At 39.2% G+C, this 22,112-nt stretch overlaps 1 protein-coding gene across 1 annotated transcript in view; it reads right to left on the bottom strand.

Moving 5' to 3' along the window:
• Positions 1–22,112, bottom strand: part of LOC141439227 (rho guanine nucleotide exchange factor 17) — a 166,097-nt gene that overhangs the window by 105,677 nt on the left and 38,308 nt on the right. Inside the window, 2 exon segments of the mRNA XM_074103430.1 lie at positions 3,025–5,071; positions 6,075–6,179. Coding sequence (XP_073959531.1) covers positions 3,025–5,071; positions 6,075–6,109 — 2,082 coding nt within the window. The 5' untranslated portion in view covers positions 6,110–6,179.

Raw genomic sequence — 22,112 nt, 5'->3', positions numbered from 1 at the left:
CAAACGATTATCAACTTTAGGGTGGTAGACCACATATTTGGCTGATAGGTACATTGCAAACGAGGCATTGAGCTGATCTCGCGTTTTTTAGCAGCGAGGCTACATAATATTTTTTTTACATTTTAACATTTTATGTTATCGTAATTCAGATAAATGTCAAATTCGATAAAATTAGGTGTGGTGTTATTTTTTATCATTTGGCGGGTTCAATTCCCGGTTCAGATAAGGGCTTATACAAAAATCTTTGAACGCAGTTTAAATTGTTTACAAAATCAAACGCATCTTCTTTCAATAAAATTTTCTATCTACAAAATTGACATTTATTTCTAGCCATAAATAGTGTTATAAAATCCTTATCTATAATTTAACATTAATGATATTAATTACTAATTACGGAAAAATATTTTAATTCGAAAAAAGTTTTGGATGGAAGTGGAGTCTCACTCAAGAAGACTTTATCTCCATACAAAACATTTTTTTGACTCCCGAATTTTAATGTTTTTAGGGTTCCGTAGCCTAAATGGCAAAAACGGAACCCTTATATTATAGTTTCGCTATGTCTGTCTGTCTGTCTGTCCATCCGTGGCTTTGCTCAGGGACTATCAATGCTAGAAAGCTGTTATTTTCCACGGATATATATGTAAACTATGCCGACAAAACGGTACAATAAAAAATTTTTAGAGTACCTCCCATAGACGTAAAGTGGGGGTGTTTTTTTTTCTCATCACCTTGTAGTGTGGGGTTACTTTGGATAGATGTTTTAAAACCATTAGGGGGTTGCTAAAACGATTTTTCGATTCAGTTCGTTTGCAAAATATTCAACTTTAAAGTGCAAATTTTCATTAAAATCGATCCCCCCCCCCCTCTAAAATCTAAACCGGTGGGTGGAAAAAAAACAGGATGGTAGTAAGTAAGTATATCAAACTTACAAGGAAAACTATAACGGTTAAGTTTTCTTGAGAATTATCAGTAGTTTAAGAGTAAACAGCAGCCCAAGGTATAAAATATACCTAAACTTGGAATATTCCGTACAAAATACGAAATCTTTAGAAAAAGAATACTTATTATTTCGTAATGGCTCCGGCACCCTATTTCGGGTGTGTTCGACGCGCTCTTGGCCGGTTTTTCACTTGCATTGCATTAGTAATCACCTTAACGTGGGTCCAATTATCGCACAGGATTTTTTTAACACCATGTACTTATACAAAATTTCACCTCAGAATCAGAAATTCTGCACAAAATCAATCCAATATTTACGATTTTCATGGGTTTCGCAGTGCCGACGCGTCGGTAATTTGGCAACTTCGGACAAAAAACGGTTATTATGTAATATAAACTACATTACGTAATCTTGGTAACGCTTATAATTATAACGGTCAGCTAATAGACAATGTATTGAATCAGGCGTTACTTTGGCGTCCATATCGATTAACGATAACAATTATTTTGCTGCTCCTTTACCTTGAGATACGATTTTTCAAAGTAATGACGGATGACGATTAATAGGGTACTCCCGTACCCCCAATTGGCCCAGAATTTTGTAAATGACAAGGTCTCACAGCACAGCACAAGAAAAAGAAAAAAAAATTGTTTTTGCTTTTATAAACTTTTGGGAATCGAGCAGATGATAGGACATATTGACAGCGGGTTATTGAACGAGTCGACTTGCGTGTATCGATCGTTGTATAGATGTTTATCGATCCACATTGTAGCTACAATATTGCTAATTTTGCGATCTACTTCGTCGTCTCCAACATAATACGGTATTTGACTATTTTGTACATGTTTTATAAATTAAAACTACACAATGCCTGTTATCGAATTAAAAAACAATTTTTAAGGTACCTTTACAAATAACAAAGTTATAAAGGTTTGAAATTCATGATTAGACAGAGAAAGACATACTAGCATGTGACGTCACACGCCAGTACCGCCATACTTGCTGCATAGAGAAAAGTGTTTGAGAAAGAGACAGGTATATAGGTTTTTCAAAAAATCACTATAAATCCAATTTTCTACCGATTTAAATTTTCTCTTCGCTAAACACTGTCTGTATATTTTTATAATAATATTAAGATATGGCAAAATCAGGAGTTGTCAAATACTCCGCGATCGGTAACAGTCGAATATTTTAACTTGCTACATTTTACCGACTGCCAAGTGCCCAAAGGAGGGTTATATTTTAGAGTGTAGGCATGTATATTATCTAGGTATTTCTTTGGTCCTTCCTAAAGCTGGACCGTTTTCGACTTCATCAGGTATTATTTGATTCGCCAGAACTGCCAAAGTGACGTAGGTATATTTATGACAAAAAGTATTTAATATTTTAAAATGATGTCCTCGAAAAACTCAACCTGGCCGTTGTTTTTAAATGATATTCACTCCAAATCACAACGTTGAAAGCCACTTAGAATAAAGTATTTTTCATAACCGCGCATACGTTTTAAAGTGCGTGAACCTAAAAATAACCCAAATTCACCAATTAAAAAGTACTTCATTCCCCGCATTCTTCATAATGAAATTTCAAGAAACGTAAAATAAATTTGTTGACGAATCTTAAGTTCAGTGTCAGTGTTATTAATATGTTGCCCTTAAGATTTTTAATGTTTCTGGAACAGCTGCGTGCGAGTGAGTCAGCTGACATTGGACCAAAAAGTCGGGAAACCCAAGACATATACAACGGCGAGACTAAAACGACGTATGCACGAGAATATCATCCACGTATATGCTCTTTTGTCCAATCGCTATTCGCAACCGGCCTCGAATTCGATCGTGCAAATCTTACTGCACTGAAACCACTTTATGACTTTATTATTATTATAATACTTCACACAGAAAGCCCCAAGAATTTCTAGTGTATAAATCGAAATAAACTTTGGCAATAAGACAAGCTCGTTTGCTTTAGGCTATTTTCTGCGAAGATAAACACAACAACATCCCGATGCTTCCACTTTGTTGTTTCTTGCACGCATATCGGGGTCAATAGGTACACACTAAGGTAATGAAAATAAATTAGGTACTTACGTTGTATTGGTGCTGTGTCAGCACGACGTTGTCGAATGTAGAAGTGTTGGAAAGAGCTTCAGAACTGCCTCTCAGCAGCTCCGCCAGTAAATCTGCTCCTGGTCTCACTCCGGCCAGCTTAGAAGGAGACGAAGTAGCCCTGACGTGCGTGGGGCCTCTAGGCCTCGTCCCGACTGTAGATGCTGCTCCGGCACTTATTTTACGACCACCAGTGACAGTTGCATCAGAAAAACTACGCCGGCCCACTTCGACCGAACGCGTAGACGGCGGCTCCAAATTTCTACCGTAAGGCCCTTTAGAGAACTGTTGCCGCTTGACTTCCACATCAGAAGTGTCTGAAGGGCTAAAAGGAGAAGGAGAAGCTGTCCGGTCCCTAGAATACGAATCGCTCTCTGCCTCAGATGGGGAATCGCCTCGCGACGTAACGCCATATTTTCGCCTCATTCTGCACGATGAATCCTCCTCTCTTTCATCTGAACTTTGATGGGAGAATCTCGCTCTTCGTGTACGTAAATCTTCAGCTCTGGGCCACATCTGCGGAGGTGGATCAACAGGACTCGGAGGTCCATTTGCACAAGAATCATCAGATTTATCTCCTAGTAAAGATGAAGTTCGTGTCTCAGCTGATAACCGCATCTCTTGGAGAGAGGCGTCGCTGTTTTCACGCTTACAACCGTTTACAGGCGGAGACTCCTCGCCACCATCATCGCTAGTCGTCGTTATGTATATCCCTTTCCTTCTTTTCTTATCGTGTAGTGGCCGTCTTCTCTCTCTTATACCGATAGTGGCTACAGTGTTAGTTTTATTTACAGCCTGTAATAAATGAGCAAGTTTTTCACTAGTGATGGTTTCGTCCTCCTTGTCTCTGTCCGATCCGTCTGATGCTGTTGAGCGCGGCGTTTCGTCCGGCGGTAACTCGTTCGACCACTGTTTCACTATACACTCATACACTGGCACTGGTATAGTACTTGCAACATTCGACGCGGATTCCTCCCGTTCGATGGGGAAATTTAAACACTCACAGTCCACATTAGCACACGCATTCGCTGGGGGATCGGGGAGCGGTGGGAAAGCAAAGGGCTGGGCCGGTTCGAGGGGCGATGTTCCTTCGCTATGAGCTTGTGCACTATCGGCCTGCGAGCCGTCACTTTCTTCACGTAATTCGTGTAAGACGCGCGGTGTCATAAGCACGGGCAGACTACCACCGGCGACTTTCGAGCCCTCCTCCCGCACAGGGGGCACGCGACGCGGCAGCGGGTGCGTCAGCGAGCGCGTCCCGAGCTGCTTATGCGGGCCTTCAGGCGGCGGCGACCGCGGCGCCGGTGACGCGTGCGCCAAAAGGCCCTCGTCGGATCCCACAGCCGAGTCGACCGACGCGACCGAACCGCCCTCAGTCACCGTCTCCTCTGTCGCGAGGCTAGCTGATTCATCGTTACGCGTGCACGACGAGCCAGCCCGCTCCACCCTAGCCTTCTCACTCTTACTACCGAAATCGAAGACCGAAGGCAGACGGCTCGTAGCCCGATAATACTTTTCCTGCGTGCAATCACCTTGAGAGAACGAGGCACTACGATACGGTATAGTTTTTTGCGCGTACGACCCGACGATCGATCGGGGCTCGACTCGCATCAGAGTGATCTTCTCGGTATCAAAGATGTCGCTGTCGTAACGGTCGACAGAGACGCCGCGCGGCGGACTGTGCCGGTGCCGGAGGCGCGGAGGCGGCACGGGCGGCAGCACGGGCGCTGAGTGCGGCGGAGGCGGCGGCGGCGGCGGCGGCGGCTGCGGGGAGAGCGGCGGCGCGGTGTGGCCGCGCGGCAGCAGCCGCTTGGTGAGGTCTTGGAGCAGCTGGTGGCGCGAGGGCCGCTCGTTGCGCGCGCCGCGGCCCAGGCGGCGCTGGAAGCGCTCCAGCGTGCGGCGGTCGGGCTTGGCGCGGCCGAGGCACGCCGCCACCGCCTCCTCGGAGCAGCAGCGGCAAGGGCACACCCGCGGCGGCGGCGCTCGGCGGACCGCGTACCGCACTGCTCCCAGCGTCACGTACGGAGACCTGCGCACACGATCCTATATTTAGAGAGGGCGGCGGTTGCGCGCGCGGCTCGCCGAAAAGCTTGGCGGCGAGTGCGACGAATTTAGAGCGGCCGAGCGTCCCCCGCTACTCGCCGCTGAATTCCGGGAGGATTCCCCGCGACCCACTCCGCTACGGTTCAAGAGTTATATCGGAACAGATGATTCGAAACCAAATTAAATTTAGTCAAAGTTATCTTGTAGTCTGGCGTGTTGTAGATCAGTAGGTATTGCATGTTACTGGGTGCAGCTTTGTGCCTAGTGTGGACAGATATTTACGTTCAAGAGCAAACATATCTAAGGACAGCAGGTGGCAGTCAGACAGACGGAAGACGCCGGCTAAAAATAGTGAAACTCTGGCGATTTAGTGACAGCGCGACCTCGTAACAATGTTTACAATTTCACTGAGACTTTGCAGAGCTTGTAGATGCCAAAATTAAAACTGCAAGCGTAATAGTAAATAGTCGCGAGAGAGAATCAGTGCAGTGAAACAACTCGGCGCAGATGCACCGGCAGGTGCCTTCGACAATCAGAATGCTAATGTTGCTCCGGGACTTGACGGTTTTCTTCGTTTGCCTGAAGATTTAAAAGAGAAATAAAACCAATCCTTGGATCTTTCAATCTCTTGGATATTTATTATCATGTTTTTATAACTAATCTTTAAGCAGATTAGATAGCAACAAAATCTACTCGTAGTAAAAGAACAAATAAGAAGGGGAAGACCGAGAACAGCGTAGAAGATCATTTAACACTTACCAGTGATTGACCTAAAAATGTAGTGTTATCATCTACGTAACAGGGGGCTCACACATGCCACACCTTACACGCATTACCACAACACGGCTTGTGAGGTTATTCAAAACTATTGTAAAGCATACAATGTCCAGGGGGGCAGCCTCCCTTGCCCCCCCCCCTCTTGGGTACGTCCATGGTGCTTTACATTACCTCTGCCAGGACACTCCTACTCCATTTATAAAGGTACTTACAGGGAGCCAGGGCTGGCGCCCGGCTCGCGCGCCATCTTGCGGCGGGCGCGCGTTTGGCGCCATCGGCGGTCACGTGACGCCGCCCATCGCGCGTCAACCCCGCATCTGTCGACAATGGAAACAGTTAAGAAAATGTCGCGGCACTAGCTCCTTCCTTTCACAGGTCGACCACGTAGACTGGGTCTTCACCCTTTTGTTGTCAGGATCCCTAAAATCCTCAGAAAGCGTTTTCGCTCGTCCTTTGTTATGCGGACAGCTAAGTGTTTCCAGATGTAGCGATCAGCATATCAGCGATCAGATAGAAATCTGGCCGTCTTCAAATCTAGGTTTAATGGGATGTGTTATGGTGGTCATAAAAACGAATTTTCATTTCTCATAACACAAACATCAGAATTTCAATCTGTCGAAATATTGAGAACGTATAAAAACAATATGCATATAAACAAATTGCCGAATTTCTCAAATCATATTATTATGTTTGTTCTCGGGTCTTGGGTGTTTAATATGTATTTAAGTACGTATCTATCTATACATATAATTATATTTATCCGTTGCTTAGTACCTATCCATAACACAAGCTTTGCTAAGCTTACTTTGGGACTAGGTCAATTGGTGTGAATTGTCCCGTGATATTTATTTATTTATATTATTCAATTAGCATAATTGTCTTATGCATATTAAACTACTGTGTAATAGTCATGCAGCATAATTAATCAAAGTTCAATCAAAATTTTTTTTATACGTGGGCAACTGAAAATAGACAACTTTTTGAGAAATAGTCATCATTCATTGACATTGGTGGGTGAATATAAAATTATAAAATTGAAAAAATTGTGAAAAAACTGAGGAAATTTTGACGAAAGTGGAAACATTGGGTTGCTGTTCAATTTTGACACAATTTTCTTAACTTAGTTACATTTTCTTTCTCAGACTTACAACTTTAAATACAATCAGCACATTAAATACAACCTAAAAATGGTCAAAACATGAGGCTACTCTATTATCAAAGGGCCCCGTAATTCTATTCTATCAATATCATTGTTCCGGAATAGAAAGTAGCCTAAGTCACTCCCTGGCCCATAAAATATCTCTATGCCAAAAATCACGTCGATCCGTCGCTCCGTTTCGACACAAACAACAACACGCACACTTCCGCATTTATAATATTAGTATGGATTTGTTTTTTTTTAACCTATTTCAGTATACATTTTTCAGATTTGACATATACCTGATGTAAATTATGATGATATAATTTTATACCGAATGTTGAATAATCCAAACTATTAAACTAAACTAGGTTATTGAAAAAAATCTTAAACATACAATAGGAATCTTCGCGTACCTAAGTAACGACATCTATCGTGAATTTTTCAAACTTATTAGTTCAGCGCAAACTCGAACTTAGGCGGGCGGGCACTGTAGGGCGGGAAGTAAATTTATGTTCTACGAATAGATGTCGCTAGTTATACTAAAATGAGATAATTCTAGTATAAAACTTTTTACTTAGAAAATTCCAAGAAAAGTCATAATAAATAACTGACTGCAAAACAGCAGTACGTTTCCTTTTTTTTTGCTGACGGAATGATTCAAATTTTGTTTAACTAAAAAGTGAAATATTCAATTTTAAAATAATTTCGATTTGAACTTACGATATTTGGATTTTAAAAGGTTGGATTCAAAGGTACAATTAGACTTAGATATTATAAATCTAAGTCTAATTGTACCTTTGAATTGCACCCTCGGATCGACTTGAAATTTTGTACATTAGTTTGGATGACAATGCCAAATAATGCCAATACAATCAGCAAAAAGAAGCAAAAAAAAATTTAAAATTTCATCATAGGTCCACATTTTGATCAAATATTAAATAAAGAAATACTAAATCTCCGTGTAAGCTAAACATGAGCGAAATCTTGAAATAACCTTCTCATCGTAAAGAATGTCAAGTGATTATAATTTGACAGAAATATTAATTTTCCGAATGTATCTGTAAGCAATAAACAAGGATGTACTCAAAATTAAGGAAGCCATTATAGTGATATTAACGAGTTACATACCCATTAAATTGTTGACGCAATTACACTATTTATGTTTAAAGCGAGGCGATAATTTATTCGAGCACCAAATATTCGAGCCTTTTTCGTACTTTACGAGTACAAATATGGATGAGGACAAAGAAAACGTATTTCTTGAAAAGAAATAAATTGTGACATTTGAAAATACCTCCAACGGGATGGACGGATGACCTGGCTAAAGCCGCGTGTTCACGGTGGATGCAGGCCGCTTCCGACCGAAGCCATTGCAATAAAGGAAGCTTAGTAGGAAGCTAGTTTATGAGTAAAGAGCAGCCTCAGGTATAAAATATACCTAAACTTGGAAGATTCCGTATAAAACCCGAAATCCTTAGAAAAATATTACTTAATTTTTTCGTAATGGCTACGGAAATCTATTTTGGGCGTGTCCGACACGCTCTTGGCCGGTTTTTACTTGTCACACCGTCACACCGACACACATAACTTACAACGTCCGATCGTCCCTCCGAACACCCATCCCGACGCTGACACTTATTTATAACAGTATTCCATGAAGACGAAAGCTTATATCCATCGTCCCGGTTGTCATTTTTGTGCTTTTTTTATTTCAACCACTTATGATGATGAGAAAGTGTGCTTTACATTGCCACTGCCAGCACTCACTCCTACTACATCTATAATAATACTCACTCACAGATGATCATGATTTGAAAATAAGCGTTTGAACTCTACATCGAAAAGAGAGTTTACAAAAAATATTTCTGCTTCTTCTGAGTCGTTAGGTACACTCTTGACAGTAATGAGAATCGGTAGGGAACCTTCATTGTCGACTTCTCGGGAAAATAGTGTGGCTTTCTTGTAAATTGCGTGAATGAAGATTTTTTTTACATAAAACTGACCGTGATCAACCCGTCTCACCTGATGTTAAGTGCAGATGAGGCCAAAGGTGCATCTCACTGGTTCAGTAACAGCGTATTCACTCTAGCCTCTACATATTTCTGTCTTCAAGTATTTTGTATAGATCTAATATGATATCATGTAGAAGTAATTCTATAGGTTGACGTTTGGCCTTGCATTGCGGTGTGAGGCATACGCCACAAGACACTGATATATTAAACGTTTGAATCGACACATTGTGTCACAACTAGTGACCTTAGAAGGCTTCGCATTTATAATAATAGTACGAACTATTACGAAAGTTTGTGTGTCTCTTTCACGCTAAGGCTTTAGCGAATTTGGATGTTAAGCTACTTAGTAAAGTTATTTAATAAATTCGCCAATTCAATGTCTTAGAGAGGTTGCATGTTATTTGGTTAATTTAATACTGGCCGTTTTTGTCAGTTTTGATTTTCTTTTAACGAAAATAAACATTAAGGGGCTGTTTCACCATCCATTGATTAGTCTTAACTGAAGATTAGATGTGATGCCGTCTCTATTTGTTTTGTTCGAGTAGACGGAGACGGCATCACATTTAACTGTCAGTTAAGACTTATCAATGGATGGTGAAACAGCCCCCTTAGTGTGTAGAGTTACGAACAAATTGAAGTGGAATTACAGACTCAACAAAACATACGATTTTTTTTTTAACTCAAAACAAAGTACCTTAAAATAACAATGAAACAAAATTGGGGTGTCTGAGGTGGGTCTATATTGACTCCCATAACGTTAAACTTTTGATTTGGTTTATCCATACCGTTGTTGGTCATAATCGTTGCTCGTCATATTACCTTTGGTCATAATTTCAATTTCGGTTTTACGGGATGACCGTAAAAGTAAAAATTTGGAATTGAAATAAAAAATACAAAAAGATTCCAAAAAACCAATCATAATTTCAATAGTTATAATTTTCTTTCGCCCCGTTTCATTAGTCATAAGAAAAAAGTTTTTTATTTTTATTTCACCTGTGTAACTCTTACTGTGAACACGTTCTACTATCGAATCAAGCTAAATGATTCGATACTAGGTACCTAGATATTTCTAACAATCAGTTGTTTATATTGCTCGATGGCATAAATATTCTGTTTTGTCTTAAAATAATCATTTTAAAGGCATTCCTTTAGTTATTTTCAGTCGTTCGTTTACACTAAGACAGCTATTGTTTAGCATCGGATTACCGAGTGATTATGCTATTTATAGTACCTATTTCTACTGATCTATACTAAAATTAAAAATTCCTGACCGTTAACGATTCTTAGTTGCTCGATTTTAAATAAAATATGTGGGCGACCAAAAAATCGGGCGCGAAAAAATCTTCACGGAAGTTTCATTGGTAAAAAAACAATATTCTATTTCGTCTGTCAGTTAGGTTAACCGAAAATTTTGAACACGTATTATTTCTTTTGTTAATCAAACTAAAAACGTCAAAGATGAATCGCGTCAACGTTCTGGAGTGGGAGCCCGTGATGTCACGTCACGCCGCGCTAAGAAGTTTCGCAAGTTCCGCGTGACGAACTGGCTTATCTTCATATTTTTTTTTATTTGTCTGATGGAATACTTAATTGGAACTTTGTAGGATACTATTGAGGTGATTTTCCACCGGGCAAGACGAGGCGAGACGAAGATGAGCGAGAAGGTCCTATACAAAACACGCGAAATATCGTGGGAGCTCGCACCGGCTCCCGGCAGACATCCCAATACCAATTCCCGCCCATCTTCGCCTCGTCTCACCTCGCCGGCGGAAAATCACCTTCAAACTCGTAGTTTCAAAAAAGGTTCAGTATCGCTGCTCTAGGGCTGCATGCCTAGATGGAAAAATATGCAAGTTGAAGAGGCAATGGGCGAGCCATAGCGCTCGAGGAACCGATAACCGTTGGGGGAGAAAAGTCCTCGAGTGGCGACCACGAACCGGAAGAAGCGTTGGCAGGCCTCCAACTGGTGGAATGATGACATCGTGAGAGTTACGAGAAACCGGTAGAGTAGATGCAAGGGGCGAGTTGTCTTTTTTTTTATTCGACTGGAAGGTAAACGAGCAAGTGTGTCTCCTGGTGGTAAGAGATCACTACCGCTCATAAATATCTGCAACACCAGGGGTATTGCAGATGCATTGCCAACCTAGAGGCCTCAAGTGCCAGTAATTTCATGTCGTTCATTGTGGCGTTCTAAGCGGGAGGAATTAGTTCAGAAGTCGACGTCTTCCGGCTGATGATGATGATGATGAGGGCTGTCTTATGGATATTATCGTGACTCACAAATTCAATCCTAAATCAAGAGCTACTCAGTAATACAACTCCCAAATCCAGCGGTGAGGGGTCAACAACATTTTTATGTCTCCACGTTTGATGTGCGGTTGACGAGTGATTTATAGGCGCGCGTATTTTTGGCTGGATATAAAATAGAACGATGGATCTTACAGTTTGATTGTTTTAGCTCGCCAGATGTTGGAAAAGGTTGGCCGTCTCTGAAAGTGTGTATGTGACATTGCATTATATTTGACAATATGTACCTACTATATAGACATAATTTTACAAAGTAACAGGTGGCCTTATATCGCTTCAAGCGGTTTCTTCTAGGCAAACTTTACAACAGAAAGAATAGAATTTAGCAGATGGTGCAATTTATAACAAATTAGAGTAATACATAAAACTAATCATACATACAACACACGAACACAACAAATCTAAAATATATATACTGCCCTCTCATTCTGAGAGGAGGCCTGCGCCCAGCAATGGGCCTTATATAGGCTGGAATACATAGCAACAATAAATACAACTCACTACTTTTTGTTGTTGTTGGGATTCTTGGTGTTTCCATCTAGCCAGATTTCAAATCAAGAATAAAACAAATGACTCTCAGTAAGTATTCAAAAAAGGTGTTTTAAATTTTTAATTCTATTTACATCGAAACTTTTCTACATGGCCAGTGACTTTTGACCTAGGTACAGTCAAGTGTAAAAATATGAACTTATTCAAAGTTTCAAAAATAAGTACCACAGACTCTTATTCCGACGCAATAAGGCCGTAGTAACATATTTTTGAGTAGTTCGAATAGCTAAATAATAAATAAATATCATGGTACGCTTGACACCAATTGACCTAGTCCCAAAATAAGTAAAGCTTGTACTATGGATACTAGGCAACGGATAAACATACTTAATATAGATAAATACGTGCTTAAATATATATGAAACATCCAAGACCCGAGAACAACATTCGTATTATTCATACAAATACCACTTGGCCCTCCGGTCGTCAAATACTTATTTTTGCACTCGACTGTACCTTTTTTACTTGCCATCATAAGCTCTCAATCTGTAGTTGAAATATGATATTACGCCGACGTCATCGGTTATGCGATTATATCAAGTTACTCTACTCTAGACGCGTGCGTTGTTCTCAGTAATTGCGAATAGAAGACCATTGTTGGAAATCAGTTTGTAATGATGGCTTGAAAACCTTAACCTCCTAAGAACCACGCATTATTTTTGATTACCGTGTGGTGTCGGGTTAGAAAATCACTTCTCCATTTCTTCCGTGGATGTCGTAAGAAGCGGCTGAGGATATAGGTTAAGGTATCTACCATAGGCGACAGGCTAGCAACCTGTCACTATTGTACCGTTTTTGTCAAAATTAAAACCTGAAATTGCTAAAAGTGGCTCCGAAGCGGTAACGTTTCGTGTGCTCTGCCTACCACATTTGGGAATACAGGCGTGATATTTGTGTGCGTGCGTGCGTGTGTGTGTTGTGTGTGTGTGTGTGTGTGTTGTACAAACAAGAAAATGACGTATGTACCTACTAGATTTGGTAGTCTATACTCCGTTTAATTTAAGGTTTGAATTAACGGTCAAATTGTAACACACCTTTCTCGGTATTTCGATGACGAAAGGTTGTAAGTCTGTATGTTAGTTACATAACTCTTCACTTTTTTAACCGCTGTACCAATTTAAATGAAATTCGGTATACAAGTCCAGCAAGTACCGGGGAAAATAGTTTTTATCCCGGAAAATTGCATAGTTCCCGCGGGATAGCAATAAACGAATTCAACGTGAACGGAGTCGCTAGCAACAGCTAGATAATGAATACGCGTCGTAACTAATTTCACTTTACACTGGATCGTTAGCGCCTGCGTGCAAGCAATTTGGTATTCATTTATAAATAGGGTGTAGTTGCGAAAGTCCACGATATTTATATTCAGTTCACTGAAACGTTTAGTAAATTCGTAAACAAACTTTTAAAACCGTAACATTCGATGTGAAGTTACTTGCGGTTGATTTCGTCATTGAGTAAATTGAATTGATGAGGTGGGATGTAGGTAATTCTTTTTTCATCACACTTGCTCGTAAACAGTGTCGTAACATGCAGGCTACCTTGGTTGCAACCCCCCAAATAATACCCTCGACCTTAATGTGCTTGTCATGAAACCCAAGGTCGGTAAATGAGTCATTGCGCGAACTATTTTTTTTCGTGAATCCCAAGGTCGGTAAATGAGTCATTGCCCGTACTAATGCTGCTGTGCGCGCTGCTGCTGCGCATGGTGCAGCAGAAGAACCACATGCACACGCACGTCAGGCGCATGATGCGGGAGGGGGAGGGCGATACGCTGCCAAGAGCGCAGCCGGCGGTATCGGCAATATTTGGAAGAATTATATTTTTTCTTTTAGAAATATAAAATTTACTCGCAAATGTGATGAAAAACATTGTATGTCGCACGGGTGGTACAAGAATTACGAACATCGACTCATTAAAGCCCTCAGTCTTCGACTTCGAGCTTCTAATAGACTCTTGTTCGTAATTCCTTATTTACCGCCCTTAAGACACAATGTACTATAAAATACCTAGCCTACCCATACTGCAACTAGCCATACGGATGTGCTAAAGGAAACTTTCCAAAATTGCGGTATTTTTCACATAGGACATTTTGAATAGGGATTGAAACTTTTCGTTTCTTAAATTTATAATCTGGGTTAGGGGTTAGCTAGAGATATATCATTTTGTCGCAATATACAAACGAACACGCTGAATCCAATGCTGTAATAAAAACATAAGGGCATGACTCGTCTTATTCCCCCTTTCACTGGAGGCACTGATTTGTTTCTACCTGCTACGATCCTGGCATACGTTTCATCGACACCATTTTTAACCCCCGACGAAAAAAGAGGGGTGTTATAAGTTTGACCGCTATGTGTGTCTGTGGCACCGTTAGCTCTTAAACGGGCGAACCGATTTGAATGCGGTTTTTTTTTGTAGCAGGTTTTTTCGTACATGTTTGCCGGTTTCGGGTTCTCTTCCTTTCTTTCATTTATTCTTCTTTAAAAATAGTAAAAAAAATGTTTTATAATAAACCTGTATTTTGTGATGAACACGATATAGCTATTAATACTGTATTAAGAGAACTGCTTTGTAAATTTATGAGCATATAGAATATGCTTTTAACACCTAAATTATGATTTTATTAGTACAATAAAATACTATTAACTACGTAACGAAAATCCATTTTTGTCGCGGATCATTTAGTAGACACATCGACCGATTTAAGTAATAAAGCAATAATTATACTTATAGACTATACTATTTGCAACCATTAGGCCGAGCAATTTAATTGAAATTTCGGGATTTAGCAAAAAATCCCGTGGGAATTCCGTAACCGTAACTTTTGAGCATTGCCACGGGATTTTAGTGACATCCCGGAATTTTAATTCAACTGCTGGATCTAAATGATTTACGTGTGCGAAGACGCGGGTAGACACTAAGTCCTTTTATATATTAATTAAGTAAATAATTGGCTGGTTAAATCATTGCCCCAAAATCGTCATTTCCTAGTAGCAAAATGTCCATTCGCATATTTTCCTATTTTTAATTTACACCAGACATATTTTATTCCTTACATGATTTTCCCAGTCGCAGATTTTCCTAAATACTTTTTTTTCCAATATACTTTTTTTACTGAAGCGTGCCGTCACCATTTTTTAAGCAGCGGTTTGGTAGCGCCTTAAATTGAGAATAGGAAAAATCGCGACTGGAAATTTTGCTACTAGGAAATGACGATTTTAGCCAAATGATCTTACTAGTCAAATAATTAGTAAGTACATTAATACAAAAGATAGATAGAATAAATTATTTTACAAGGATAAATAGCGCAATCCTTCTGTCTAAGTACATAAACTGTAACAGTTTTATGAAGCAAAAAAATTGCAGAACTGTCTCATAAACACTACACCCGGAAAATTCGCCTTGGCTCTCAGCCATCGCATACTATGGCTAAGTACAGTCACATTCGTAAAAGTCCGCTTAGAATTATTGCGTTCAATAAAAAGATCAAAAATCGCTTCTGCGAAATCGTAAGAACGTTTAAGTGGCTTTTATACCGTGTTGAAAGAAGTTTCATAGGTTTTACGCGAAAACAAAAGTTGGTATGAAGTTTTGTTTGAAATAAAATTGTGGATCATATCATAACTTCCAAGATTTTTTTCACTCTGAACTAATTTGACCTAGTTAGTACAGTATGTATGTATGTATGTAAACTCTTTATTGTACAAAAGAAAATTAACAAAATACAACTGACAAACTTCAAACAGTCGATATATACAATAAAAAATAACCTATGATTTTTTTGTTCGTCATGTCTAAATATATTTATAAGTAGCTTTTGTACGCGACTTCGTCTGCCGAGTACTCATTTATCGCTTCCCCTTGGTAACTATACAATTTTAATACTTACATAAATATATACAGGCACAGGGACAAAAACAACCCTATTTCCTTCTCAAGGTCTTAAACTATCTCCATAGCAAAATTCATCTAAATTGGTTCAGTGGTTTAAGCGTAAAAAGGTAACCGATCGACAGACAGAGTTACTTTCGCATTTATAATGGGATAGTACGGATATGATATTGACTCTTAGTCAAAATACCACACACGGGATTATCACGCTATCATTACACAAGTAATATCACCAAAGTTTAAAAACGTTATGATATTGACTCTACTTACACTTTTATTGTTTTAATAAAATATGCTATAATACAGTTTTAGGTGTAATTTATTATTTAAATTTTATAATTTCAATACACTGCCGTGTGCAACGCGGGAAAAAAATCACAGTAACCCAGTGCCTTCGGTTATGGCTTATTATTATTATATCATGGCGGAACTCTAGAAAATACTTATTTTAAGCAATATATATTTTTAACTGTTTGAGAATAATTAATATTAGTTTCTTTTTCTTGTCCCAGATTGGACACCAGTAAGACTGTAAATCTTACCGCCAAATCCATTTGCTTACTTTAGTTTTTCCTCATTTAATTTTATGTTTCTATTTCGCAGAGATACCTGCAATAGGAGCTACGGGCCTGCAGCCACAAGGTCTTTCAACTCATGTGAGAAAAAAATGTCGGGATCATTCCAAATGACGTCCGTTATGAACTTTTGTGCCAAATTAAAACCGTTTGGTCATAATGTTTTCTTTTATTAACAATAAATCAAAAATATTCCTTTTTCAAAATCATTCAAATGTGTTGCTTTAATGAGGGCTATCGTTTTATGTCTCACTAGATGGCGCACTGTTGCGTGAGGTTTTTAAGTATGGCTTTCAAAGTCTGTTATTACGGGCGTGAAAACAAAGTTTAGATTAAAATCATATTTAATACACCTTAAAACCGTACCATAAAAATATATGCAACACTGTGGCATGCTCGATATTTTTATACGGTTTTAAGGTGTATTAAAATATATAGTCCCCGTTTTGTTCGGAAAAAAGGGAGGACAAAGGTTTCCGAAAGACAAAACTGTCTCAAAACCAGACATTCATAGCCCGTAACGCATAATTGCCATAATTAATTCAGATATTGCATAAATAAACTCGCGTAGCTCACCCAAAAACTATGAGATTTGACATTTCGGAAACCTCACGCTACACTAGCGCCTCTAGCGGCGAATTCATTCGCGATAGCCCTCATTAAATGGTTGCAATAATTGTTCGTGCGACACCACCGCCAAACAATAGACACACAGCCCGTCTAGGACGAGTCACGCTACGTGAGGGTTCTTCGACATTTGAAATTCGAAGTTCATAATCATACCGTCCCTGTGCTAATCGAACTTCAATGCCAAGTAGTTGATCGTATAAAGCTGACTCGTAAGTTTGTACTACCTAATGCAAATGTCAGCGCGCTCTTTGTAGATCACTCACTGGCTATATACTGTAGTCTTATTGAGATTGGTTCAGATTTCTAGATCTATTTCTATCTGTTCTAAACAGAACTAGAATATTCGCATAGCGATAGCAGGTGTCACTGCGACCGAAATGTTTGGGACAGTTTTCAGATTTTCTTTTTTTACAGCGTAACTTTTAATACTCCCACTACATTTGGATAGCTGGGAAATGAGTGTGCTGTTTAATACGCTACGCAGTGGTAAACGAGTATGGGGTCAGGCTGTACCACTGCCATGAGTTTACAGTGACTGTACTCGATAGCGACGGCGTAAATTATTTGTATGGAGAATTGTACAGTACCCCTAGTGTAAGTTTTCGGTTACAAAATACGTCTCGATCGCGTTCGCGTTAAAATCTCAATTTGTATGGAAACACGAACAGCGCCTCTAGCGGAACGTTTGCGATGTTCATGTTTCCATACAAATTGAGATTATAACGCGAACGCGATCGGACGTATTTTGTAACCGAAAACTTACACTAAGGGCACAGCGCCTCTACGAATAATTTACGCCGTCGCTATCGAGTACGGTCACATAAACTCATGGTAGTGGTACTGATGGTAACAATTTAGCGGTAAACCGAAATTAGTATCTGCAACCGAAATTTAATTTGAGCGCGATTTTAGTAAATCATTTTTAAGTTTGCATTTATTTAGCTTTTTAACCCCCGACGCAAAAAGAGGGGTGTAGTTTGACCACTATGTGTGTCTGTCTGTGGCACCTTTAGCGTAAGTGATAGAAAAGGATAAACAACGTAGAATAAGAATTCAATTTATTAGATGCAGGAGTAACCGATCCGACGTTGACGGTGACGTTGAAGACGACGTTAATTGACGTCAAACGCCGCAGTTAACGTATCTTGTTTCAGTTTCAGTGCCCTTAGTGTAAGTTTTCGGTTACAAAATACGTCTCGATCGCGTTCGCGTTAAAATCTCAATTTGTATGGAAACACGAACAGCGCCTCTAGCGGAACGTTTGCGATGTTCGTGTTTCCATACAACTTGAGATTTTACTTGGTATTTTGTAACCGAAAACTTACTCTAAGGGCACAGTTCTACTTCGGAAAGTTCGGTCAGTCACTACATTTTACTACATTCCTGTTATAAATTTTTCATGTAATCTCACGACCGAGATAATTTCGACGACATCGAGAATCGGGCGCTTGTATGTACTCGTCCCAACAATCTATTGTCTGCCGAGCCGAGACGTTGCGCACGCGTCGCCAAAGTATTTTTATTTTCTCACTTTTGTACTGTTGTATTTCTGTACGATAAGAGCACAGCATAGCAGTGGAGCTAGTCCATTGGTGTTGGTGCAGAAAGTTTTTTTTTGCAAGTTTTTGTTTAACTTACAAAGTTATCCCATAATAGATCTGCAAGAAAATCGTTTTAGTTGTATTATATTGCAGCGCTCGATTGACTACTTCTGTCGCGTCCGCTTTACGGCCTCGCATTGTAGTACAGTCACCAGCACCAACATCTGACACAACAAGCGCGCATAAATATCTGATACGACTCTATTTCTAGGGCCGGAAGGACGTGTCAGATATTTTTGCAGGCTCCGCTGTGGCAGATATTAATGCTGGTGACTGTACATCTTGCGCGATTTTTCTTGTAGGTTTAAAGTAAGTTCTGGGTGTATCGTAGAAGCAAAGTAACAATATTGTAGGTTTTGCATAATTTGCAAGTCCATTTTGTGTGATTAGAGAAATGGTTCTTGAACCTGACATAAGCAACAAAAACATAGTTCGCAAAAAAAATTACTTAACCCGTTAACTTATTTACCATCATTTTTTTAATTTAGCTCAGAATAATTGCATAATTAGGAATTACTTCTTTTAAATTCTGTTACGATTTTTATAGCAATTCCTCAGCGTTTTATTCCTAATAAGCTTTCTGTTTTACTTAGGTATCTACGCGTCTTTTCTACGCCAAACTCAAACCCCGTGGGCGATGCTATACTTTCAAACAACAAACTGTGATTAAAACACCTATTCTTTCTTCAGCCTATTACCAAGTGACTTTGAACCGTAAAGTATTGTCTATAGAAGAGAAAATTAAATGTCAATTAAATGTTTTCGTAATTAATTATTTTAATGGTTACAGAACTAAGTCTGGTCCTAGTTTACGTAGTAAATATAGGATTTAAATGGCATTTATTGCGAGAAATTTGTAAACTCAGTGGAAATTAAACCTTTTTTTGTTATTTCAGCTCCTTTAGTACTCTTCTAAGTTACTACAATCTTGATAGAGGGATCGCGGTCAGATGCGGATCAGAAGGGCTACTACGAAAATCGAAAATCGAAGTTCGTATCGTATCATCCCTCTCACTCTCAGCGTCAGCGGGACGGTACGACACGAACTTCTATTTCGTAGTAGCCCCTCAGTAGTGAACCTTCATGACGATTTTCTTGGGAAAATATATGTATGTATGTAAACTGTTTATTGCACATAAAAATAAAAATACAAATACACAGAGAGGAGGACAAAGGCGAGCTTATCCCTAAAAAGGGATCTCTTCCAGCTAACCTAGTTAAGAGAAAACATTTTGTTATCTGAGCCTATAGGTAGTGCCACCAGAGTTGAGGTCACGCACACATGAACATGTCATGTAATGACACCGGGATTTTGACATTCATTCTTTCATGCAATCAGTTTTTCATGTAGCTGTGTGTGTGCGTGTGTTTATGAAAACATTTCTTGACTTCAAATAATCGGTATCGAAATGTTATGTGAACTTTAGCGCATCCGGCACACAACTCAACTGTCTTCCACGTATCCACGTGTGATCCCGTAGCAAGGTAATTGGTTCTAGTTCATTAGTGTCTTTACGTAATATATCATCTTCATTCACAAACAAGCCATACAATGTATATTCGTCGGTTACATCACCGCTAGACAGAGTCTGTTGACAAATTGCCAGCCACTAATGAACGATATGGTCAATAGTTTTTCACCTTTACGTTATTTGTAGATTTTGGAAAGCTTAAATCAATAGGAAAGAATTTAGCACTAAAAGTCGTACGTTTTATTTCAAATAAATTTAAACTATACACTGTAATTTTCAAAATATTTATCCCCGGTTCACTATCCATTGATTAAATGTATCCGTCAATTAAATTTAATCAATGGGTGGTGAAACAGCCCCTAACCCTTCAAACTTGACAATGCCTCGTTCAACTCTTGATTTAAATAAAAATGCCGGGCAAAAACTTCGTCGCCAAACTGAAATTCGAAATTTAAAAAAAATTGTTGTCATTTGTTTTCACATTTGAACCCAAATCTACGTCTGTGGTTAAGTAAATTTTGCGTTTTGTGATTATTTTAATTGTATCATTTCATACCTCGATGTTTGATTCCCGGAATAATTACTTGAAGTTACGAGTGCCTATAATGTTCAATCAGAATATTTGTATCAAGGAGTTCAACTCACACTTGGGCGATTTTTTTCAAAGTTGCACTCATGCAAAGCTGGGTCCAGTATAATTATAAATCAGCTCAAAAAGATTAGCATAGATTACCATACCGACAATCGCACCCAATGGGTTTTACTTGACGATTTGAACAATTTGTTCATAGACTTTACTTCAGAATAGGGTCATGTCGTTGTCAGTAAGGCTCAGTGGGCGAGAGTGGGCAGGTTTGTCAAAACCACCATTAATCTCAAACCGTTGTTCTACGACAAACCATTGCTCACTGATAAATACCTGTAATAAATTACTGGGACATGGAACTGTGTCGCTGGAAGTGCTTGGATTTTGTAAAGAACGTGTGCTTGTATTTCCTGGATTGACTTACCTGTGATAGTGAACTAGTGAGTTCGAAACAGTGGTCAGTGTCTAATACCATCGGATATTTTACCCGAAATTTAAGGTAAAAGGGGTATTTTTTAGGGTAAAAGTTTTCCAATGAAATGTACGATTTCAAGAAAAAAATACTGCAGATGACATAGAAGCCACGACTAATTATGGATGCATTCGAAGAATGTTTCGAAACGGTGTAGTAGTCTAGCTACTTGTTTATTAATGAACTGCATTTATTTGCTTAGTTTTTATTTTTCTTAGGGTAAAAAAAAATAAGTGCCTAATTTAGGGTATTTTCGCGTAACATTAGGGTAAAAAAAATATTTGAGGTAGCAACACTGACGGTGGTGTTTATATTTTTTTTTTCAAATAACAGAATACATTGTTTAAAGAAATTATCTGCCAAACTGCATGACAGTTTGTTGGCAGAAAAAAATTAGCTCTCTAACACTGTTCTTAATATAATAAATCCTTAAAAATAAATACATGCATGTATAAAGGCATGCAAGGGGATGCACATTAACTCCACATCCACCAGGTATAAAGATATACCTATATATAACATATATATACATACATAATACTTGGGCCTACGCGATATAACATTATAATTGTTTAATGTGTAAGAGGAATAGGGTAGATTCTGCATGAGTTATTCTTATATATGCATGTGAGGAGATAGTATGAGACCATATGAAGGAAAAGGATAGCTATTACAGTGGATCAGTTGTTCGGAAATTCGTCGAAGAACTAAATTCACCGACATAGCTGGAAAAATATGCAATATGCGACCTAGATAGGCGACCACGAACCGGAAAACGAAGCGTTGGCAGGCCTCCCACCAGGGGGACTGACGACATCATGAGAGTTGCGAGCAACCGGTGGATGCAAGTGGCGAGTTGGCGTTCATTGTGGGGTTCTAAGGGGGAGGCCTTTATTCTGCAGTGGACGTCTTCCGGCTGATATATATATATATATATATATATATATATATATATATATATATATATGTGTGTGTGTGTGTGTGTGTGTGTGTGTTATGTATATATATACA

This window comes from Choristoneura fumiferana, chromosome 20 (assembly GCF_025370935.1).
Source record: "Choristoneura fumiferana chromosome 20, NRCan_CFum_1, whole genome shotgun sequence".
NCBI classification, from domain to species: Eukaryota; Metazoa; Arthropoda; class Insecta; order Lepidoptera; family Tortricidae; genus Choristoneura; species Choristoneura fumiferana.
This window is presented reverse-complemented; position numbering and strand designations above follow the sequence as displayed.